This window comes from Protopterus annectens, chromosome 12.part0 (assembly GCF_019279795.1).
Source record: "Protopterus annectens isolate FY-2018-M chromosome 12.part0, PAN1.0, whole genome shotgun sequence".
NCBI classification, from domain to species: Eukaryota; Metazoa; Chordata; order Ceratodontiformes; family Protopteridae; genus Protopterus; species Protopterus annectens.
In genome coordinates, this window is record NC_056746.1 from 174,023,886 (window position 1) to 174,046,029 (window position 22,144).

Consider the following 22,144-nt stretch of genomic DNA (forward strand, 5'->3'; position numbering starts at 1 on the left):
GCCGAACCAGCAGTTCCATATGATGGACAGATATGGGGAGCATGTGTTTTCACCAGTGGCCTTTACCCTTAGGTCACTGAATCATCTGTCCCGTTTCACTTGTCTCCAGAGGGATCTCCACAAAGAGCAGGGAGATGCTCTTCAGGATCCTACAGCTGTGGGAGCTTCAGACAAGACTGCTTCCCAGCTTATGATCTTGTCTTCTACAGTCAACTCCTCCATGCAACTCATCTCTTATGCAGCCAATGGAGTGAACAGGGCAGCAGGCACAGGAATTGCCTTATGAAGACATTCCTGGATGTGTCTTTGCGAGTTTGCGAAGCCCTTCAATCCCTCCTTTACCAACACGCCATCTGATGGCTCATCATTTTTCAGGCCAAAGGTAAAAAGAGACTCTTATCAGGTGTGAGGAAGATGGCAAAACTCTCTCTGCCATGGGAGTATGTTTCTCCACGCCTACTAGACCTTATCCCAAACGTCAAAAAGGTGGGAAAATGTGATTCCAGAAATCCCAGGGAGCTTTGCCTGATGCACGTGGTGATTTTCCCCCCCAGGAGCAGAGGGGGAAACAATAATGGCAGACGCCGCCCTCGCGGCAGAGGGGGGTCCACAGAATCAGGGTAACAGAAATACATTCTCTGGTAGGCCCTTCTAGTGCTCCTGAATGGAAGCCCACCTGTCCACCTCTGGAGGCAGTCGGGGTCAGATTGTCACTGTACCCAGAAGCCTGGCTAAGTATCACAAAAGACATATGGGTACAGTCGGTAATATCCGGGGGATACAGCACTCCTTTCTCCATGCCACCTCTTCCCAGAAAACAAAAATCAATCCCAGATGTGCCACCCAATCTACGGGATCAAGCAAACCCAGAAGTTCAAAGGTTGCTAGAAAAACGAGCCATCCAATAAGTCCCTGCAGACAAAATCGGATCCGGAACTTACTCAAGGTTCTTTTTAGTTCCAAAGAAAACAGGACTAGAGACACATTTTGGATCTCAGCAGGCTGAACAAGTCTGGCAAGAAAACAAAGTTCCGGATGGTGACACTGCAGTGCATTCTTCCCTTTCTGGGAAAGGGCAATAGGATGTGCTCCATCAATCTCCAGGATGCGTACTACCACATCAAGATGGACAGGCGATCCAAATGATATCTACGCTTCTGGCTGGGAGCCAGTCATTATCAGTTCAGAGCTCTGCCCTTTAGTCTCACTACAGCCCCCAGAGTATTCACCAAATGCATGGCAGTAGTTACGGCTCACCTGAGGCATCTAGGATTCAGAGTGTTTCCATAACTAGATGACTGGCACCTTACCACCACCACCGGGCATCAACTAATCATAGCAAGGGACATCACACTTCGTCTCCGCTCAGAGTTAGGCATCACTATCAACTATGAAAATCTGTTTTGTTGCCCTGTCAGCATATTATATTTATAGGGGCAGATCCAAATACAAAAGACATGATTGCAAAATTGCCTCAGGAGAGAGTGTTAACCATACGACATCAGGTGTCAATCTTGATGAGGAGAAAGAAGATTCAAGCAAGATTTGTCCTCAAAGTGCTAGGCTCGATGGCGGCAGCAATAACACTAGTTTCCTTGGCATGCTTCCATATGAGGATATTGCAGCGGCTTCTTTTTGCTCAATGGTCCATGCAAAATCTACCCATGTCACACGAGATCCACATTACAGAGACTTCCAAAGGGATCAACAATTGTGGCTTCAGTCTATGCACGTAACAATAGACAATTCACCCTTCCCCAACAGGTAGCCACAGTGACCACGGATGCTTCCCAAATACGGTGGGGGGCAGCATTATCTGGGACAGACTGTTCAAGGAACTTGGCAGCAACATGAATACTACTTGCACATCAACGTCCTGGAGATGAGAGTGGTACTTCTGGCGTTGCAAGCACTTCAGGGCTCTCTACCAATGGGGACGATTGAAATTCAAACAGACAACATGTCCATAGTGTGGTACATCAACAATCAAGGCAGAACCAGATCTTACCCCTTGTGTCGAGAGGCTCTAAGAGTATGGCAGTGGGCGGTGTCCTCTCAGGATTTTCTGACTGCAATGCACATCCGGGGAAAATCCAATGTGATAGCAGACAAGCTAAGCAGGGGAATTCTGATGCCACACGAGTGGTCCCTGAAGCAGGAAATTGCGAATCAAATTTTTTGCAAGTGGGACCAGCCTTGCTGCAACCTTTCTGCCACATCCATGAATACCAAATGCAGCAGCTGTTTTGCCCTGGTCCCCCAACTGGGACAGTTACCAAAGGATGCACCTGTTCACAATTGGCCCCCGGGACTTCTTTATGCTTTCCCCTCATTTCCTCCAATACTCAAAGTTCTTCAGAAAGCAAAATCACTGGGTTGCAAGCTAATCCTCATTGCCCCTTACTGGCTTCATCAGATTTGGTTCCCTTCCTTTGGCCTTATCTCCAGGAGGAGCCTTGGATCCTGGATCCAGTTCCAGATCTTCTGATGCATCAGTCAGGAATGTTCCACCTTTCTATTCAGACCCTCAAGCTGACAGTTTGGTTTCTCCAATTCCCGTCTTAGCCAGGCTTCCTGATATTTCCCCTATAGTACGACACATTTTGATTTCTTCTCACAAATCTACAACTGCAAAGATTTATGTCGGCAAATGAAAGAGGTTCTCTTGGTGGACAGTCAAAAATCATATTGATTCTTTTACTGCACCCATTTTGAAAATCCTGGAATTCCTAACTGACACTTTTAACATGGGGGCAGCTGCAGCCACAATTCAAGTTCAGCTTGCTGCTATTTCCAGTTATCATGTTGGAGAAATGGGTTCAAACTTTATGCCCCACAGATTATGCAAAGCTTTCCTGAAAGGTACTTTCCTCTAGAGACCCCAATAACAGAACCACCTCCTCCTTGGGATCTAAACTTAGTCTTAGCTTCCTTGAGTCTTCCTCCTTTCAAACCGGCTGCTACTTTTTCTCTGACATTCTTGATTTGGAAAACAATCTTCTTGACTGCCATTACCTCAGCTCAGAGGGTATCAGTGTTACAAGCTCTCTCCATTCGTCCCCCTTATTTAATTTTTCACAAAGACAGAGTTTCTCTCAGAACCAATCCATCCTTCCTACCAAAAGTTTGCTCTGAGTCAAACTTAAATCAGTCAATAGAACTCCCTGTTTTCTTTCCAAATCATGGCAACAAGGCAGAATATAGACTCCACCAACTGGATGCACATAGGCAGTTGCATTTCTATGTGCACAGTACAAAAAACTTCAGAAAATCCGACCAGTTGTTTATATCATTTTCAGAAAACAGAAAGGGTACTTCAGTCTCAAAAGTAACCTTATCAAAATGGCTTACATACACCATCACTTATGTTTATAGCTCACAGGGTAAACAATTTCCAGGAAATATTTGTGGGTATTCCACTAGAGCATTATCTACCTCTATGGCATTTCAGGCTAGACTGCCTTTGGACTCAATTTATGCGGTAGCTACTTGGGTTAATCCTCACACCTTCATCACTCATTACAAGGTAGATGTGGCCTCCCGGAACAAGGCATCCTTTGGTTCCACTGTTCTGAGGAGTTTATTCCCTTGAGCCACCTGAGAAAGAAAGTGCTGGGGAAGCTGTCCCACCAAGTACGAATGAAGGCGAGATAGGGACAACGTAACATAAAGAAGTTATGTACTCACCATAACGTTCCATGTTTGTTGTCCATGATCTCGCCTTCTTTCTTGCATCCCTCCCCCTTTCCTGTAGGATTGAGAGGAATTATTTGGTGTTTGGCTATATGTGCTACGATTCCCTTCCTGCCTCATAAATTGGAAATGCTTAGGGTCTATCAATGTTGTAAATGAGATCTGGGTAACTCTCGCTAGGCATGTTGGGATAAGGTCTAGCCTCGAGCCAGTGGCAGCTCTCGAGCTTTGGATATGGCCAGGTCGGAGCTGAGTATCGGCTCTGAACCCACCAAGCAAGAAAGAAAGCGAAATCATGGACAACAAACATGGAACGTTATGGTAAGTACATAACTTTTTTTTAACACAGGCAAATATCTAGTTCAACAGCTTATCTTTTAAAAGCACTGAACTTCATACATTTTTCATTATATAGTGTTCAACAGGAATAAGCCACTAATTAGCATTTCTATATATTAATTTCATTTTTAACTAAGCAGGTGTGGGTAGGCTACAGATCTTCAGCTGAGAAATTAGAACATATTCTTGATCTTTCAAAGAAAAAGTGTTGCCAGTATTTGGTTTAGTCTTTTTAGATAAGTAGGGCAATGCATTTCATGAGTAAAGCATCTAGACACAGTAAGTAAGTGTTCGTAACAAATTTCAGTCACAAAATGTACAAATAAGTAGTTTGTCAACCACAGCTTCCTGCACTGCTCAGTGAATTGTTTAGACTTTTTAGTCCCACAAACTGCTAGCGCTTCTTTGGATCTTGTTCTGATCCGATTGATACCTTTCTTTACAGGAAATCACAATCCATGCCCTTAGGTTATATGTAAAATGCAATATCTCCAGATACAAAATACCTCAAATCTGTATGTTTATCAATATGCTATTTCTGAGCTCACTGTTTTCTGTGGACTTTTGTTTTCAAATCCAGCCAAAACAAGGAAACTGAGTGGGTCTGTTGAATTCTGAGGACCATCATATAGATACTCAGAAAGCAATACTGTAAGTTGGAATGAAACTAATATATACTGTCTGAGATTACAGTACCTCAGTGTATTCCCCACTCCAAGGATTAGCCATCTCAAAGTGCATGTAGATGGGTGTGTGTGTGTAGCAGGGATGTAGGTCCACAGCTTCCATGTTGTGGATATACGGGAAGGGCAAAGCCCCTTCAGAAATGCTTTTTTTCCCCTGTTTTTAGCTTGGATCATAGATTATATTTTTTTTAAGTATAGATCCTCTCAATATTGTGTGCTACACTTCTGATAGGGAGTCCAAATATGGATCTTAGTCTTCTTAACGTAAGTATTGCTTTTGGAGATAAAACTGATCACATGAAGGATAATTCTGTTACTCCTCACGGCAGTTTTGGTTCCACACAAACCCTTTTCATCTACGTCATTCCTTCCCACAGAGCCTGCACCACAGCATTAGGTGAAGTAAGAAATGGTAAAATTTTACCATCAAACAACAGCACTTCAGGAATATCACATGCATTAAAAACTCTCCCACTATGATTAAAGACCAACTAGATTAGGATCTTCCCACTCTCAGTAACTGGTTAGAAAAGATAATTGTAAGTATTAAAAACAAAGCTCTGCTGCCTGGTACACCACAAAAACTGTCAAAATACTCTTCCAACTGGACCGATATGCTTAACCATAATGGCAATTTAGAAACAATCCTACGCTACAGATGTCTTGGCATATGATTGGCTCCCTCACTCAACTTCCAATACAATCTTCAACTTATAAAATCAAAAGTTAAACTCTTTTGGACTAGGAAGATTTCCCACTTTGGCTGCTCTGCAGCCAGAGCTGAGATAGCTAAAGGGATCCTATTTATCTAGCTGGAATACAGACTTCATATCAAAGTGCCTACCTCACAAAAAACGAAATACACTTATCTACTCATCTAACACATTTTCAGATATATGGCAGTGAATCTGGGAGGCACCATTCAAATCTCATCAGTTCCAAAAAGTACTACACCCCTGCCTTTTTCTAAATCCCACATCTTTCATGACCAATATTCAGTGTGATACAGTCATATCCCATTTGCAGTTCTCAACATATGACTTAGTAATGTTCATGCTACTTTGGCTGACCTCTCTGACTGGTGGTCACAAGGGTCTGGCTCTTGCATGGCCTTTAAAACCAATGCTTACACAGGGCATTTTAGAACGGTTTTCATCTTTCTTTTTGTACTTGTACTCATTCTTAAGCCTGACACCATGATGATGACTGGATGGTAGTTGCAAGGGCTAACTCGGGCTTGACATTTCTTTCTTCACAACAGTCTGATTTCTGTCTTTCAGCATCAAAAATCTTTTTGACCTTAGCACAACAAAACAGAACTTACTGTCAGCTTGTACACTGCTGCACTTTTGTAGATGACTTTAAATACTGCATTGTAATAAGTAAAAGTTGGTTTGTCATCAAATGTCCATTTAAAGGTGACATCAGAACCAGTATTTACTGTTGCTGTATAAGTCTGAAAAGGAAGAAAAAACATAGTGTGAGCCTAATGCACACTCTCTGCAACAAAAATGAAGAGTAGAACAGGATGTAAACGCAGAAATATTCCACCTAAAAAATCTCAAACAAAACATAACATTCCTCAATACAATGGAAACAGTATTTATACTAGATCCCGGTTTATACAGTTTTCTTTGACCAGTGCTGATATGGTTAAGATTGTGAAAAATGCTTGACACTACAAATTATATTCTCCTAAGTAGACTGACGTGGCACAATAATGCAGTGAGCAGTAGTCTATTCCAGTTTCCTTCCACACCCCCAAGACATTTGATAAGGCCATTGGTTACTCTAAATTATCTGTAGGTGTGTGTTATGTCTTTAATACAGAAGAAAGGCCTGTCAATCTGCTTCTGTTTCTTAAATGCCTAGTAAACTGTGGTGATGTTATCAGTTGTTCATGATATCACTAAAAGAATCAGATGTGATTTGAAATATTTAGGTTCATAGGTAGGTACTAGGTTATTTGCCCGAGGGCAATTACAAGCCTAGCCAGAGTGTGTCGGCTTTCGCTGCCCCATTGATTAATTAACTGAGCCTCTGTCAAGCAGAGCCAATGAAGTGATCCCAGGGGTGTATTTTCTGTTACTCATCCACTCGTCAAGGCTTCTCTTGAAGAGTATTAGTGAGGGGCTCTGCCTAATGTAGTTAGGAATTTTGTTCCAAAGCATGGGGAGTCTCTCTGACAGGAATCTATCCCTCCAGCATGTTCTATTTATTGTTGTGGTGAGGTTTAGCTCACTAGAGCGCGTAGCTCGCAGTGACTTGGATTTCTTTAGGTGGAGCATGTCCATCAATTCTGAGTTGGACATGACTTTGTAAGTCAGGCAGAGATCACCTCTGAGTAAGCGATATGCCACTGATTACAGCCAGAGTTTTTTCAGTAGGGCTGCATAGGACATATGTTTGAGGCCAGTAATCCTCTTGGTGAGGTGCTTTTGTGGTCTTTCAAGCTATTGGAAGTGTCTTGTGAGGTACATCCCAAATGGGGCATTGTATTCTATGATGGGTCTGATGAGTGACAAATAGAGGGGCACTATAAAGTACAGTTTTGTACCTACCATAAATGTAGATGTTCGAAGATCCACATTGCTGCAGTCCTTACACTTGGGTAGTCCGCTGTCCTCGGTCGGCCCGAATATCAAAGTATAAGGCTGACGTCGGTCAAGGCGCATTTGACTGACATCAGGACGTCAGGGTACAAATGCGCATGACCGACGTCATATCCTCAGTCTTTTCTTGCCCCAGATGTCAGAAGACCCTAAAAATAAAGGTCAAAACCAAAAGACAGCAAACAAACAACCAACCACCCTTGCACTAATTATATGTACAATATATACAATATACACAATATTTACAACCCAACCCACACAACCACCTCTAACTACAGAAGGGAAGGAGGGAGGGTAAATTGGACTGCAGCAATGTGGATCTTAGAACATCTACATTTATGGTAGGTACAAAACTGTACTATGTTCTTCATCTCACATTGCTGCAGTCCTTACACTTGGGTAGAATCCCAAAGCAGAGGTAAGGGAGGATGGCTAAACTACAAGGAAGCAGGAGCTGCCAAAATGCCCTGCAAAACAGCAGTGGCAAAACCAGCCCTGGATTTAGAGTAAAGTGGCAGGTGATAATGCCTAGAGAAAGTATGCACTGAACTCCAAGTAGCTGCCTCCAAAATATCCTTGGTTGCCACTCCCCTCAAAAAGGCTGTCGAAGTGGCAGTAGCCCTAGTGGAATGAGGCCTAATCCCAGCTGGAATCTCCTTGCCATGATGGGAATAACAGAAAGCAATGCAAAACCCAATCCACTTAGAAATAGTTTGTTTTGACACAGGCTTGCCCTGAGAACTCAAAGCAAAAGAAACAAACAATTGCTGAGACTGCCTGAACCCTTTAGTTCTGTCCAAATAATATCGCAACTGCCTGTGTACATCTAAAGTGTGCAAAATCTTTTCCCCTTTATTTTGGGGATTTGCATAAAAAGTAGGCAAATGAATAGTTTGGTTTAAAGCCACACTAGAAACCACCTTAGGCATAAAGGAAGGATTAGTACGCAAAGATACCCTATCCTTATGGAAAATCAAGAAAGGCTCAACCGCCATAAGGGCCTGTAATTCAGAAACCCTTCTTGCAGAGGTAATGGCCAACAAAAAGGCAGTCTTCCATGATAAATATTTCAAGTCAGAAGTAGCTGCAGGCTCAAAAGGTTGTAGAGTGAGTTTCTCCAACACAAAATTGAGATCCCAAGCAGGAGTAGGAGCTCTACGTGGGGTCTTATATTCTTCGCCCTCTAAGAAATTGCTTGAACAAAGGATGAGAAAACAATGGAGGGTCACATTCATAGTGAGCTGAAATTGCAGCAGCATGAACCTTAATAGAAGAGAAGGACAAACCTTTGTCCAGTAACTCAGTAAGATATTGAAGAGCCACACTTAAATTAGGCTCAGAAACATCAAAATCCTTTGCTGCACTCCAAAATAAAAATCTCTTCCATTTATCTGCGTACACTTTCCTTGTACTAGGCCTTCTAGCTTCCAAAATCACATTCAAAACTTGTTGTGGAAGTTGAGACCCTCTATGGTTCAAAACAGAATATGCCAGGCTGTTAGGTGAAGAGAGTGAAGTTTGACATTGAGCAAATGGCTGTCCTCCTGTGACAACAGGTGTGGAATCAAGGCAAAGGCCATGGAGGCTTCCGTGCCAGACTTCTCAGTAATGGGTACCAGTGCTGTCGAGGCCAATCTGGAGCTATTAAAATCATCCTTGGCTTGTCCTGTCTGACCTTTAGAAGTACCTTTGGGAGGAGAGGCAGAGGTGGAAAGGCATATACATGAAGATTGCTCCAATTGAAAGAAAGAGCATCCACTTTCCAAGCTGTGGGATGAAACCTTTTGTGCAATACTTTGGCAGCTGATGGTTTAGTGGAGAAGCGAACAGATCTATGTCTGGAGTTCCCCATGACACTGTCAATTTCTGAAATACATGAGGATCCAATTTCCACTCGTGGGGATCCATAATTGTCTGCTCAACACATCTGCTAAGGAGTTCTGTGCTCCTGGCAGAAACCTTGCCTGAAGATTGAGCTGTAAACTGAGAGCAGTCTCCCACAAAATCATTGCTTGCCTGCATAGAGGATAAGAATGTGTTCCCCTTGCTTGTTGATGTACCACATGACAGTTGTGTTGTCTGTTAGAATCAACACCTGCCCTGGAAGAAGTAAATCCTTGAAAGCTATTAATGCAAACTGGACTGCTAACATCTCCTTCAGGTTGATATGTAGATGTTGTAGTCTGGCAGGCCACTTGTCTTGTATCCACTTTCCATTTAGATGAGCTCCCCAAGCTTTGTCTGAGGCATCTGTCGTTAAAATCTGACTCGCCTCTGGCCGGGTCACAGAGAGTCCCTTGTTTAGGTGACATTCCTGAGCCCACCACAAAAATTCCTTTTGAATGCAAGGTATTATTTGAATGACAGTGTCCAGATCCTGGCAGTGCTGTGTCCATACATTTTGAGATACCATTGCAGCTTCCTCATATGCAGTTTGGCATTGGGAAGCACCAGAATACAAGATGCCATGAACCCTAAGGCTTGAAGGACTGTCCTTGCAGTCAGCCCGGACTGATGAGATAGTTGATGGAAGTAAAGGGAAAGACTCTTTTGTTTGTCCGGGGTTAAAAGGCCATCTGGGATGCTGTATTCAGTCTTACACCCAGAAAGCACATGTCCTGAGAGGGTACTAGACTGGACTTTATTTCGTTCACAGAATACCCCAGGCATCTTAGCACTGCTATCACATATTCCAAATGATGAAGAAGCTCTTCCCTTCCTTGAGCCAGAATCAGGCAGTCGTCCAAATAAGGATAGATCTGTATTCCTTTTAGCCTGAAGAAAGCTATCACTGAAGCCAGAACTTTCGTGAACACTCTGGGCGCAGTAGATAAGCCAAAGGGCAATGCAGAGAACTGATAGTGAGAAGTCCCAGCTCGAAAACGCAGATACTTCCTGCAACTTAGTCTGATAGGAACATGAAGGTAAGCCTCCTTGAGATCCAAAGTTACCATCCAATGATCTTTGCCCAGCAGAGGTAAAAGCTGTTGTAACGTCAACATTTTGAACTTGAGAATGTCCAGATAAGTGTTGAGGATAGATAAATCCAAAATTGATCTCCACGTGTTCCCCTTCTTTGGTACTAGGAACAGGCGAGAATAAAATCCTAGGCCCACTTCTGGCATAGGGACCGGCTGTATGGCCCCTAGTTGAAGTAACAGAGAAATTTGCTTGTGAGCCTCTATTCTTTGTTGAGGAGGAACGTCTGGCATGCCTCTGAAAGGAGGCAAGGTATGGAAATAAAACCTGTAACCTTGGTGTATGATATCCAATACCCATCTGTCTTGGGTAATTAAACTCCAATTTTCTTTGAAAAGTGCCAACCTTCCTCCCAAAGGTGCTGCCAGACGAGAAGGCTCTGGCAGCTGAAAAGGTAGGTCATTGGGTCTGTTTACGAAAGGACTGACCCCTGCCCTCACCTGAAGACTGTGCAGGAGAACTCCCTGTTCTAGGCCTGAAAGAGCCCTGAGCTCTGCCCCTACCACGTCTAGATCTACCCCTAGATTGGGAATCATAAGAAGGATACGTCCACCCTTCAGCAGGCCAAATTCTACTAAACTTTGGAGGCTGAACCTGCAAAAAATCTTTAACAGTCTGCATAGACTTAGCCTTGTCTTCCATCTTCTTTAAAACTGCCTCAACAGGAGAACCAAACAACTCATCAGATTGTAAAGGAGCATCTAAAATCCTTGTTTTAACATGGTCAGATAAATTCTGATCCCTCAGCCAGGCGTGCCTGCGCAGAAGTGACCCAGTGGCAGCCACCCTAGACGAGGCCTGTACAGCATCAAAACCACATTGCAAAGAATGCTTACCCACCTGTTCAGAAACATGTACTAAATCTTGTAACTCTTTACAATCAATCCCTTCTGCCAGAGCATCAACCTTAGACTTCAACTGTGAAAGGAGATAGTTTTGGTATTTTAACATGTGAAACTGGCAATTCAAAGCCCTCATAGCTAGAGTGGAGGAAGTATAAACTTTCTTTCCCCATCTATCCAAGGCCCTGGCTTCTTTATCTGCAGGAACCGGATTCTTGACAACAGAAGCCTTAACACCTTTAGGCCCCTGGCTAACAGTTTCTGGGTCTGCCCTAGGACTCTTAAAAAGATACTTATGAACTTCAGGCACCCTGTAATACCTATCAGGTTTAACAGGAGCAGGAGGCAAAGAATCTGGATTAAGAGAAGCCTCTGTAAAAACATCTTCCACCACATCCAAAACAGGAGGTATAGCCAAAGGCCTATGCTGGGGTAAAAACAAAAATTCCCTAAGCCTTTTCCTGGAATCAGAGAAGTCCTGACCTTCCCACTTAAAATGCTCCCTCATGGAATGAAGAGTTTCTGAAAAAGAAAAATCCTCAGGAGGAGAAGCAGAAGGAGTAGAATCATCCACATCAGAATCAGAATAAGGAGAGTACTCCTGCAAGTCTTCAGCCGAAGACTCTGAAACATCCGAAGCCTGCTCAAAACTCCTCCACCCTAGGTCTCTTATCAGGAGGGGGCAAAGAACCCCTAATCAGAGTAATCAAATCTTCTGCCATTTTAAGCATATGCTTCTTGGGCACAGTTCCAGAAGAACTAGGGGTGACACCAACTGAAGCTAAACCTGGCCTGCCTCTAGGAGAAGCCTTGGAAACAGAAGGAGAGGGCCTAACCACCCTAGGCAGGGAGGGGAGTATAGTAACCTGAGAAGCCCCATCACCCTGACCTGCCTCCTGAGAGGCCACATCCTGCAATAACAAGGTCTCTCCCTGGGATCCCAAAGAAACCTCCGGTGGAACCACCGGCTCCACCGACACCTCTAAAGAACCGGCGTCCGGTACAGACGGTTCTTCTAGCCTAGGCTTCACTGCTTTGTCCTTGCGCTTCTTCGAAGAAGCGGGCGTCGGAGCATCCGACGGCATTTTATAATTGCACCGCTTCCCAAAGACTAACCTGGCACAATCTAATCTCCTCTTTATAGTGCGCTTATTAAATCTAGCACAAGAGCGACACCCAACAACGTCGTGCTCAGGCCCTAAACAAGGAATACACAAAGTATGATAGTCTCTATGCGGTATCTGTTTCCCACAAGAAATACAATTATTCACTTTTTCTGACATCCGGTAAACCACTGAGGCAAGAAAAACTAAAATATTCCCAACGGGTACTTAGCCAACTTTGACTCGGTCTGAAACTCCGAAAACGAAAAATTTCAGAACGCCAACCGGCACTTGCAATACTGCTTCTGCATCGGACCATGCGGCAAAAAAGACTGGGGATATGACGTCGGTCATGCGCATTTGTACCCTGACGTCCTGATGTCAGTCAAATGCGCCTTGACCGACGTCAGCCTTATACTTTGATATTCGGGCCGACCGAGGACAGCGGACTACCCAAGTGTAAGGACTACAGCAATGTGAGATGAAGAACATCCTCTTTATTTCTAGATGCGAACCCCTTAGTAATTAGACGGGCCACATAGAAGGATTTCCTAACTACTTTGGCAATATGATTGTCAAAGGAGAGATTACTATCTACCTGGGTTCCCAGATCTCTTATTACCTCTTCTGTATTAAGGGGGCTGCCGCCTATGTGGTAATTTGTGGGTGTTTTGTTTTTCCCAAACGGGATGACTATGCATTTTTTGGCATTTAGCTTGAGGCCATGACTTTGACACCAGGTGTCTGTCTCAGTAAGGCCTTTTTGAAGGATGTCTGTGTCAGCCGGAGAGTCAATTATGGCTCCCAGTTTGCAGTCATCAGCGAACTTAGTTAGCCATAGTCCTCCTGTGTTTGCCTGTACATCTGAGAAATATATGCCGAACAGTAGGGGTCCCAGAACCGAGCCTTGCGGGACACCACTTGTGACTGGTTTAGAGTCGGACCTGGAGCCCGCTATTCTTACCGTGTGAGTTCTGTCTATAAGCCAGTTGGCAACCCATCTTGCGACGTAGGGGTTTATGTTCAGGCTGGTGAGTTTTTCTATAATACCCAAGTGAGGAATGGTGTCGAAAGCCTTGGCGCGATCAAGTTAGGCTGTGTGAACCACCTTTCCCTCATCTATGGCCTTGTTAACTGTCTCGAAGAAGTCAACCAGGCTTAGTAGGCATGATCTGCCCTTAAAGCTGAACTGGGTCGGGTCAAGTGTTTGGAGGTTCCCAATGTCTTTGTTAATGAGTTCCATGATGATACGCTCCATAGCCTTGCAGACCAGGCTAGTCATGCTTATGGGGCGATAGTTACCAGGGTCAGTTGTGGCCCCTCCTTTGTGCAGCGGAATAACCGTTGCTGTGCACCATTCTATGGACATGTAGCCTGTGGAGAGGCTGAGGTTGAACAGTGTGTTTAGGTGGGGGGTTAGTTCGTTCTGTAGTTCGTGCAAGATGCATCCTGGGACACCATCTGGCCCCACTGATGCTGTGTTTTTGGGTTTTGAAAGGGCTGTTTTCACCTGTGCTTCTGTGATTTCTGGGACACTACACTTTTCCAGTATTGTTGTGGGCCCTTTTGAAGGTGAGAGTGAGGTGAAGTTTTCACTGAATCTATCTGCCAGGATGTTGGCAATATCAGTAGGTTCAGTATATTTTGTGCTATTTTGCACTATCTCAGAGCATATCTGCGAGTTGCCACTTAGATTCTTGACATAGCTAAATAAGGCTTTGTGATTATCTTTCAAATCCTTGGCTATTTTTCTTGGATGATTTTATGAGGGACCTTAGTTTCTTATTGATACTGAGGGATGTCTTTCCTTCTTGGGATGTGATTTTTTTTTAACTAGTTACCTCCTTTTGTTGTATAACCTGTTTATGGCAGGGGTCCACCAGACTGGTTTCCTTCTCTTAGGGGAGTGAGTCTTTGTTTTGCTAGGGATGGCACGATCCATGCATCCTTGTAGGTGCTCATAGAGTGCAATTGTAAAGGATTCTGCATCTTGGGCAGTGTTATCCTTTAGCGTGGGGGCTGTGAAACTTACCACCTCTGCCTTAAGTAAGGTGAAGTTTGCTTTAGAAAAGTTTTTCACTGTGGTTTCTTTGGTTGGGGGTGGTGGTGGGGTGTGGACATCCAGGGTGATTAGTTTATGGTCTGATCTAACCAGTGACGGGTTGACCTCTGGTATGGAGCACCTGTCGCCCATGTTGGTGATGACCTTGTCCAATATGTTGTGGCCTCTGGTAGGGGAGTTTACCAGCTGATCCAGGGCATTTGAGTTGATAAATTCCAGGAAGTGCTGAGCCTGGGAGTTTGTACTCAAGTAGTTTTCACAGTTAATGGTAGGGTAATTGAAATCTCCCAAGATCAGGGTGTTCGGTAGGACCTTCATGTTTTCCAGTGTCTCCAGAAAGGCGGAGTGGTGACCCTGGGTCATGGAGGGTGATCTGTAGCAGGCCACAATTTGCACTGCAGATTTGCCCGATGTTAGTTGCACATGGATGATCTCAGAGGTATCATGCTGCACCACTAACCTGGAGGTGTGGGTATCCTTGATGAATATGGATACACCCCCTCCTTTTGTGTTTTGGTCTGTGTTCTGTGGCCGAAATGTGTGGTATGAGTTGTAGCCCAGTAGTGCTGGCGTGCTCTCTGGAGCCTTGAACCAGGTTTCAGTTACTGCACAGATGTCAATGTTCGCCAAACTTAGGAGTGCTTCGAGCGCATGCATTTTGAGATTTAAACTCCTGGCGTTGAGTAGCATAACCCTCATTTTTTTACTTGTGCTGTTTACGGAGGTGGGTTTGAATTTTGAGCCTTGCCTAAAAAAGGCACTATGGGGGCAGAAAGAGCTTTGGCCAGTATTCGAAAGACAAGGGGTGACAGGTGCAAGCTGTCTCTTGCGAAGCAACGTGGCTTGTCGAGCGTGTCATCCTAGGCTGAAAGACACTGGATCCCCTTTGAATGACACCAGAAGCTTAGCCAATTGTTTCAGTTGATCATTTTTTCTTTATACTGAGGTATCATTCTTGGTGAGGGCAAGATGCTACTCGGGGTCAGGGTCATACCCACCTAGGCTACATGATCAGAAAGCTCTTCCATGTCTCTTTTCATGTAGTCCAGGGAGGTACGTCTCAGGTCATTCACACCAACATGAACAATGACAGAGTCATATTTGTACTTGCTCTAGAGTGACCTGAGTGCTTGTGTTATGTGGCGGATTCTGGCTCCCAACACGCAGCTAACAGTAACCTTCTCCTTGTCCAGCCTAGTGAGTGGGGCGTCAGTGTGCCTAACTATTGAGTCACCTATTACTAGTGTGTTAAGTATGTTATTTCACCTTAAGGGCTGTGATTGTGCGGCACATTGATTTTGTGTTTTATGTGTTGTCTGGTTTGTGACGGGAGGTGCAGGTTTTGTGGGTGTCTGCTTTGGAGCTCTCTGATGCTTTTGCAGGTTTTTATTTAGAGCCTCCAAGTATGATTTTGTGTATTCATGTGTATTTTATGCCAGTGCTGGTTTAGTAGGTCTATGTGAGGCTGGAGGTGTGGTGCAACTGTTAACCTTCTCCTCATGACTGTCTGTTCCAGTCTTGGGTGGAGATACCTTAGCCTCCAGTTTGGCTTTATAATTGCATCTCTCACATATGTTAGTGTTTTGTGGTGGGAGGAGAGGGCTGTCTGTGTACGAGGCAGTTTTAATATTGCCTCAGGATACCCAGATTCACCAGCTGGACTGGAGAGTACGCCTAAAGTTGCCCTTTGGTCATGCCTGAATAGTAGGGTGAGCTGTTTAGTCGCTTGGTTGGTGAGGGGTGGATAAAGAGCCTTGCCCTGCTGGGCAGTCAAGTGTCTGGGTATATTAGTGCTTGCTATTAGGTCTGAGCAAGTGCTGGACTGTAGGATGCTTTTTGAGTGCTTAGGTTGAGAGTTAGACTAGTTTCAAGTGAAAAACTGAAGAGGAGACTTAGTGGAGCCAGGAATAATTTAACCCTAGCTAACTGGTGCTGCCCGGTGCACAAAACCATGCAACACGTTTTTTAAACTACTAACTTCTGGTCTGGAACCACTCCTCCAGGGATAGATGGCTGCTCAAAGTTCCCCTCTCTCACAGGTGAACAGAGAAACTTCCCTCTATCCAAGTAAGGTATGGGCAACTCAGAAACTTTTTAACAGAGCCCTGAATTCAGCACTAGCCTGAAAACTGGACTATACTAGCTTAGAAAGGCGGGAAACAGGATTTTTTTTTTTTTTGAAAAGACAAGGTAAAAACAGTAAAAAGTACACTTAAAACAGCTTTAAACGACTACAAGCGATCAGAAAAGGCTACCACAATTTAATGTGTAGCCTACAACAGTTAAACAATTTATTTAAACAAAAAACAACTTTTTAAAAGTGCAGGCAGTCAAATAAGTACAATATGTGAAAAAAACAAGCTTTTAAATCACAATAAGTGCTGGAAAAACAGCATTTAGGCAGAAAACAGTTAAGTACAGCAAGAAAATACAGAAAATTGACACTCAATCACTCCAAAGTCTCTCTTTTAAGCTAGAAGGCTTATATCAGTTTAAGGCTTTCTAGTGCTTTCCAGTAGGTTAGTTACAGGAAAGATGGGAAACAAGCGCAGATGTGGTCTTTTAAACCAGAAAGTTGAAAGAGATGGACAACTTCCCGAATGGTCAATAAACTACAATTCCTGGGCCAAGAACCACTCCTCTTGTGGTAGAGAGGCTACCTAGTACTTACCACTCCCACTGATAAGCTACAAGGCTGCACTCCAACACAAAGGCTTGGGGGGCTCAGAAGCTTACAAACAGTCCTGGATACAGCAGATCTGTACCTGGACTAGACTAGTTATGAGAAAGGTGGGGATCAAGTGCAAACACGGGCTTTAAAGCCAGAAAGTTGAGAGAGATGGAAAAAAACTGCCCAAACGGCCAATAAACTACAATTTCTGGGCCAGAACCACTCCTCTTGTGGTAGATAGGCTACCTAGTGCTTACCACTCCCACTGATAAGCTAGAAGGCTTCCCTCCAACACAGAAAGGCTTGCAGGGCTCAGAAGCTTACCAACAGTCCTGGATACAGCAACTCTGTATCTGGACTAGGCTAGTAACAGGAAAGGTGGGAAACAAGTGCAAGTGCGGCTTTTAAACCAGAAAGTTGAAAGAGATGGGAAAAAACTGCCCAAACGGGCAGTAGCTACAATTTTTGGGCCAGGAACTACTCATCTTGTGGTAGATAGGCTACCTAGTGCTTACCACTCCCATTGATAAGCTAGAAGACTTCCCTCCAACACAGAAAGGCTTGGGGGGCTCAGAAGCTACAAAGAGTCATGGATACAGCAAATCTGTACCTGGACTAGACTAGTAACAGGAATGGCAGGAAGAGTACAGTTGAGTACCTACCATAAATGTAGATGTTCGAGTGTATTCCCTGTTGCAGTCATTACACTTGGGGTTATCCTGCTGGCAGGCTACCTGCAGTCGGCCCGAATTCCAAAGTCTTGGTCGGTTGCTGTCGCCTCTTCCCTGACGTCAGTGCGCCAGGGCTACAAAAGATACAGCCAACGTCATTTTCTTCAGTTTTTCTTGCCCCAGATGTCAGGTGCCCCCAGAAGGGTAGGCTAAGAAATTATGCCAATAAAAGAGCATGCACTAAAATAAAACATAATCTTCCTCTACAAACAAATATACCACATAGGTTGTATAGAATAGAGAAGTACAGATAAGTCCCAGCAAAGAAAGGGGGGTGGTGGGTGTGTAACCTGGACTCCAACAGTGAATACACTCGAACATCTACATTTATGGTAGGTACACAACTGTACTATGTTCATTGTGTTTCACTGTTGCAGTCATTACAGTTGGGTTGAATCCCAAAGCTGAGGTTGGGTGGCTGGGCCTAAATAGAATTAGGACAGGCTATAAGGCCTGCAGAACTGCAGTGGCTTAGCCTGCTCTGGATTTAGAGTAAAGTGGTAAGTGGTAGTGCTTTGAAAAGTGTGCACTGAAGTCCAGTTTGCAGCCTCCAAAATGTCCTTGGTTGGTACTCCTCTGAGGAAGGCTGCTGAAGTGGTTGCTGCTCTGGTTGAGTGTGGCCTGATGTCCTTAGGCACTGATTTGCCATGTTGAGAATAGCAGAAACGAATGCAGTGGGCTATCCATTTGGAAATAGTCTGCTTTGAGATGGCTTTTCCTTTAGATCCTGCAGCATATGCCACTAAGAGTTGCTTTGACTTTCTGAAAGCTTTAATTTTGTCCAACTTGAAGCGTAGCTGTCTGTGTATGTCCAAAGAATGCAGAAGTCTCTCCCCTTTATTCTGTGGGTTTGGATAAAAGGTAGGCAAATGAATGGTTTGGTTAAGAGCCACACTGGACACTACCTTAGGCATAAATGTTGGATTTGTCCTTAGAGAAACCCTGTCCGGATGGAAAATAATAAAAGGTTCCACAGCCATTAATGCCTGTAACTCTGAGACTCTTCTTGCTGAAGTCATTGCTAGGAGCAGAGCTGTTTTCCATGATAAGAATTTTATTTCAGCTGTATTGGCTGGCTCAAAACGAAGCAGTATGAGCTTTTTCAAGACAAAATTGAGGTCCCATGCAGGTAATGGTGCTCTCCTTGGAGGTCTTATGTTTTTGGCCCCTCTGAGGTACTGCCTTAGCAGTGGATGTGAAAAAACAGGTGGGTCCGTATTGTAATGAGTTGAAATGGCAGAGGCATGGATCTTAATTGATGAAAAGGATAGGCATTTGTCCAGCATCTCAGTTAGGTATTGTAAAATCTGAGGAATATTTGGTACAAGCATGTCAATTCCTTGTGCCTGGTTCCAAGCTCAGAATCTCTTCCACTTTTCTGCATATGATTTTCTGGTGCTGGGCCTCCTGGCCTCCAGAATAACATCCATAACTGCTTTGGAGAGAGGTGTGTTCTGAATGGTTACATTATCCGCCATGCAGCCAGATTTAGGGTTCTGAGTTGTCTGTGCAGTATCTGATTGCTTTGTTGGGTCAGTAAATGAGGAATTTGAGGCAATGTCCAGGGTGGGCCTTAGGATTGGGTACCAGTGCTGGTGTGGCCAGTCTGGGGCAATCAGGATCATTTTTGGCTTCTCTTGTCTGACCTTAAGGAGTACCTTGGGGAGGAGAGGTAGTGGAGGAAAGGCATATACTGTAAGGGTTTTCCAGCTGAATGACAGAGCATCCACTTTCCATGCTTTTTTGTGATAAGTCCTTGTACAGAATCTCTGTAGTTGGCAGTTGTGAGGGGAGGCAAATAGATCTATGTCCGGGCATCTCCATTTCCTTGTTATCATGCTGAAGACTTGTGGATCTAGTTTCCACTCGTGAGGATCCATGAGGTTTCTGCTTAGTTTGTCTGCCAGAGTATTTGTCTTTCCTGGCAGGAATTGTGCTTGCAGGTGAACTTGTTAAGTCAATGCTGTGTTCCACAAAATCATGGCTTGTCGGCAGAGGGGGTAGGAATGCGTGCCTCCCTGCTTGTTTATGTACCACATGACTGTAGTATTGTCCGTCTTTATCAGCAGTTGCCCTGGATGAAGTAGATCCTTGAAGGCTGTCAGGGCATTCTGTACAGCTAGTATCTCTTTTTGATTGATATGAAGATGCATTTGGCTTGTGGGCCATGTGCCCTGAATACATTTTCCTGCCATGTGGGTCCCCCAGGCATAATCGGATGCATCTGTTGGTAGTGTCTGCCTGGCTGTGGGTAAAGTGAATGGCTGTCCCTTGTTGTGGTGACAGGCCTGTGCCCACCATCGAAACTCCTGTTGCAGTCAGGGAATGAGGGTAATTAGTTTTTCCAGGCTGTGGCAATGTTGAGTCCAAACACTTTTTTTAGATACCATTGCAGCTTCCTCATATGCAGTCTTGCATATGGAATTAGTAGAATGCAGGATGCCATGAAGCCCAAAGCCTGCAGAATTTTTCTTGCAGATAATTGGGTCTTTGTTGCCATCTTTTCGAAGTAGGAAGTCAGTTGCCTTTGTTTGTCTGGCGTGAGATAAGCCATCTGGGCAGTTGTATTTAAGCTTGCACCCAGGAATATCATTTCTTGAGAGTGTATTAGTTTTGATTTATTTTCGTTTACTGTGTACACCAGCCAAATTAATAATCTTTTTACAAACGCCAGATGCTTTAGTAGAATGTCTTTGTTCTCTGCTTGAATAAGGCAGTCGTCCAAGTAGGGATATATTTGAATTCCTCTTTGCCTGCAAAATGCAATTACTGGTGCCAGGCATTTTGTGAAGACCCTGGGTACAGTAGAGAAGCCAAAGGACAGTGCAGAGAATTGGTAGTGCATTGAGCCAGCTATGAATCTGAGGTATCTTCTGCAAGATTGTCTGATTGGGACATGCAGGTATGCCTCTTTGAGGTCCACAGTTACAAGCCAAGCCTTCTTGCCCAGCATCGGCAGAAGCTGCTACAGAGTCAACATTTTGAATTGTGGAACTTCCAGAAAAGTGTTTAGAATAGACAGGTCCAGTATTGGTCTCCAGGCTTTGTCCTTTCTGGGTACTAAGAAAAGTCTTGAGTAAAATCCTTGCCCCTGCTCCTGTAGTGGTACTCGCTGAATGGCCCCCATGTCCATGAGAGATGAAACTTGCTTTTGTGCCTCTGCCCATTGATTGTGTGGCAGGTCTGGCATACATTTTGCCTTTGGAAGGGTGTGAAAGTGGAACCTGTAGCCTTGAGAGACTATATTTAAGACCCATTTGTCCTGGATGATCATGTGCCAATATTGTGAAAAAAGTTCTAGCTTTCCCCCTAAGGGTGCTGCCAAAAGATAAGTGCTTGGCATTGGCATAGGAAAGTCATTGGGACTGTTTCCTATATGGCTGTGATTTGTCTTCTCTGCTTTTGGAGGTAGAAGCACCCCACTGTTTGGGCCTGTATGAGCCCTGGGGCTGGGGTCTGTCTCTAGGGCGTCTGTATATGCCTCTTTGTGGCCTGTCTGACACTGGAAAGGGCCAGTTCTTAGAAGGCCTGTTCCTGCTAAATCTGGGTGGTTGTACCTGTAAGAAATCCTTTACTGTCTGCATAGATTTCGCTTTATCCTCCATTTTCTTCAACATCTCTTCTCCCTTAACACCAAGCAAAGTATCATGCTGTAATGGAGCATCCAATAATTTTGCTTTAACACGATTAGGCAGATTCTGTTCCTTTAACCAAGCATGCCTTCTAATGACAAAACCTGTAACAGTGGCCCTGCAGGAGGCCTCCAGTGAATCAAAACCACATTGCAAAGTATGCTTTCCCACTTGTTCAGCTGCATGCAATAAATCCTGCATTTCCTTATTTTCAGAACATTCAGAATTTGTCAACATTTTCTGTTTTAGCAGTGATATTAAGTATTGTTGATATTTAAGCATATGAAACTGACAATTTAAAGCCCTTACAGCCAAGGTAGCAGAAGTGTAAACTTTTTCCCCCCATCTGTCCAGTGTCCTAGAATCCCTATCCGAGGGGACAGGGTTTTTTGCAGTAGAGGCCTTGACCCCTTTGGGACCCTGAGATATAGTTTCTGGGTCTGCAGCAGGGTTTTTATATAGAAATTTATGAGAGTCTGAAACCCTGTTGTATCTGTCTGGCTTAACAGGTGCAGGAGGTAAAGAGTCAGGGGACAGGCCTGACTCTGAAAATACATCATCTACAATGTCTAGAGCAGATGGAATAGCATGAGGTCTGTGCGGAGGTAGTAGAAGAAAGTCTCTGAGCCTTTTCTTAGATTCTGAGTAATCTTGGCTCTCCCAGTGGAAATGTTCCCTCATAGTATGCAGGGTTTCCCCAAAAGAATAATCCTCAGGAGGAGAAGCTGAAGGAATAGATTCTTCAGCATCAAAATCCTCATAGGGAGGAAAATAGTATCCCTGTTCTGAAGAGG

At 44.2% G+C, this 22,144-nt stretch overlaps 1 protein-coding gene across 1 annotated transcript in view; it reads right to left on the bottom strand.

Moving 5' to 3' along the window:
* PKD1 (polycystin 1, transient receptor potential channel interacting) overlaps window positions 1-22,144 on the bottom strand; it is a 2,476,043-nt gene that overhangs the window by 1,658,012 nt on the left and 795,887 nt on the right. Inside the window, exon 13 of the mRNA XM_044088902.1 lies at window positions 6,043-6,174. Coding sequence (XP_043944837.1) covers window positions 6,043-6,174 — 132 coding nt within the window. The remainder of the gene's footprint in view (window positions 1-6,042; window positions 6,175-22,144) is intronic.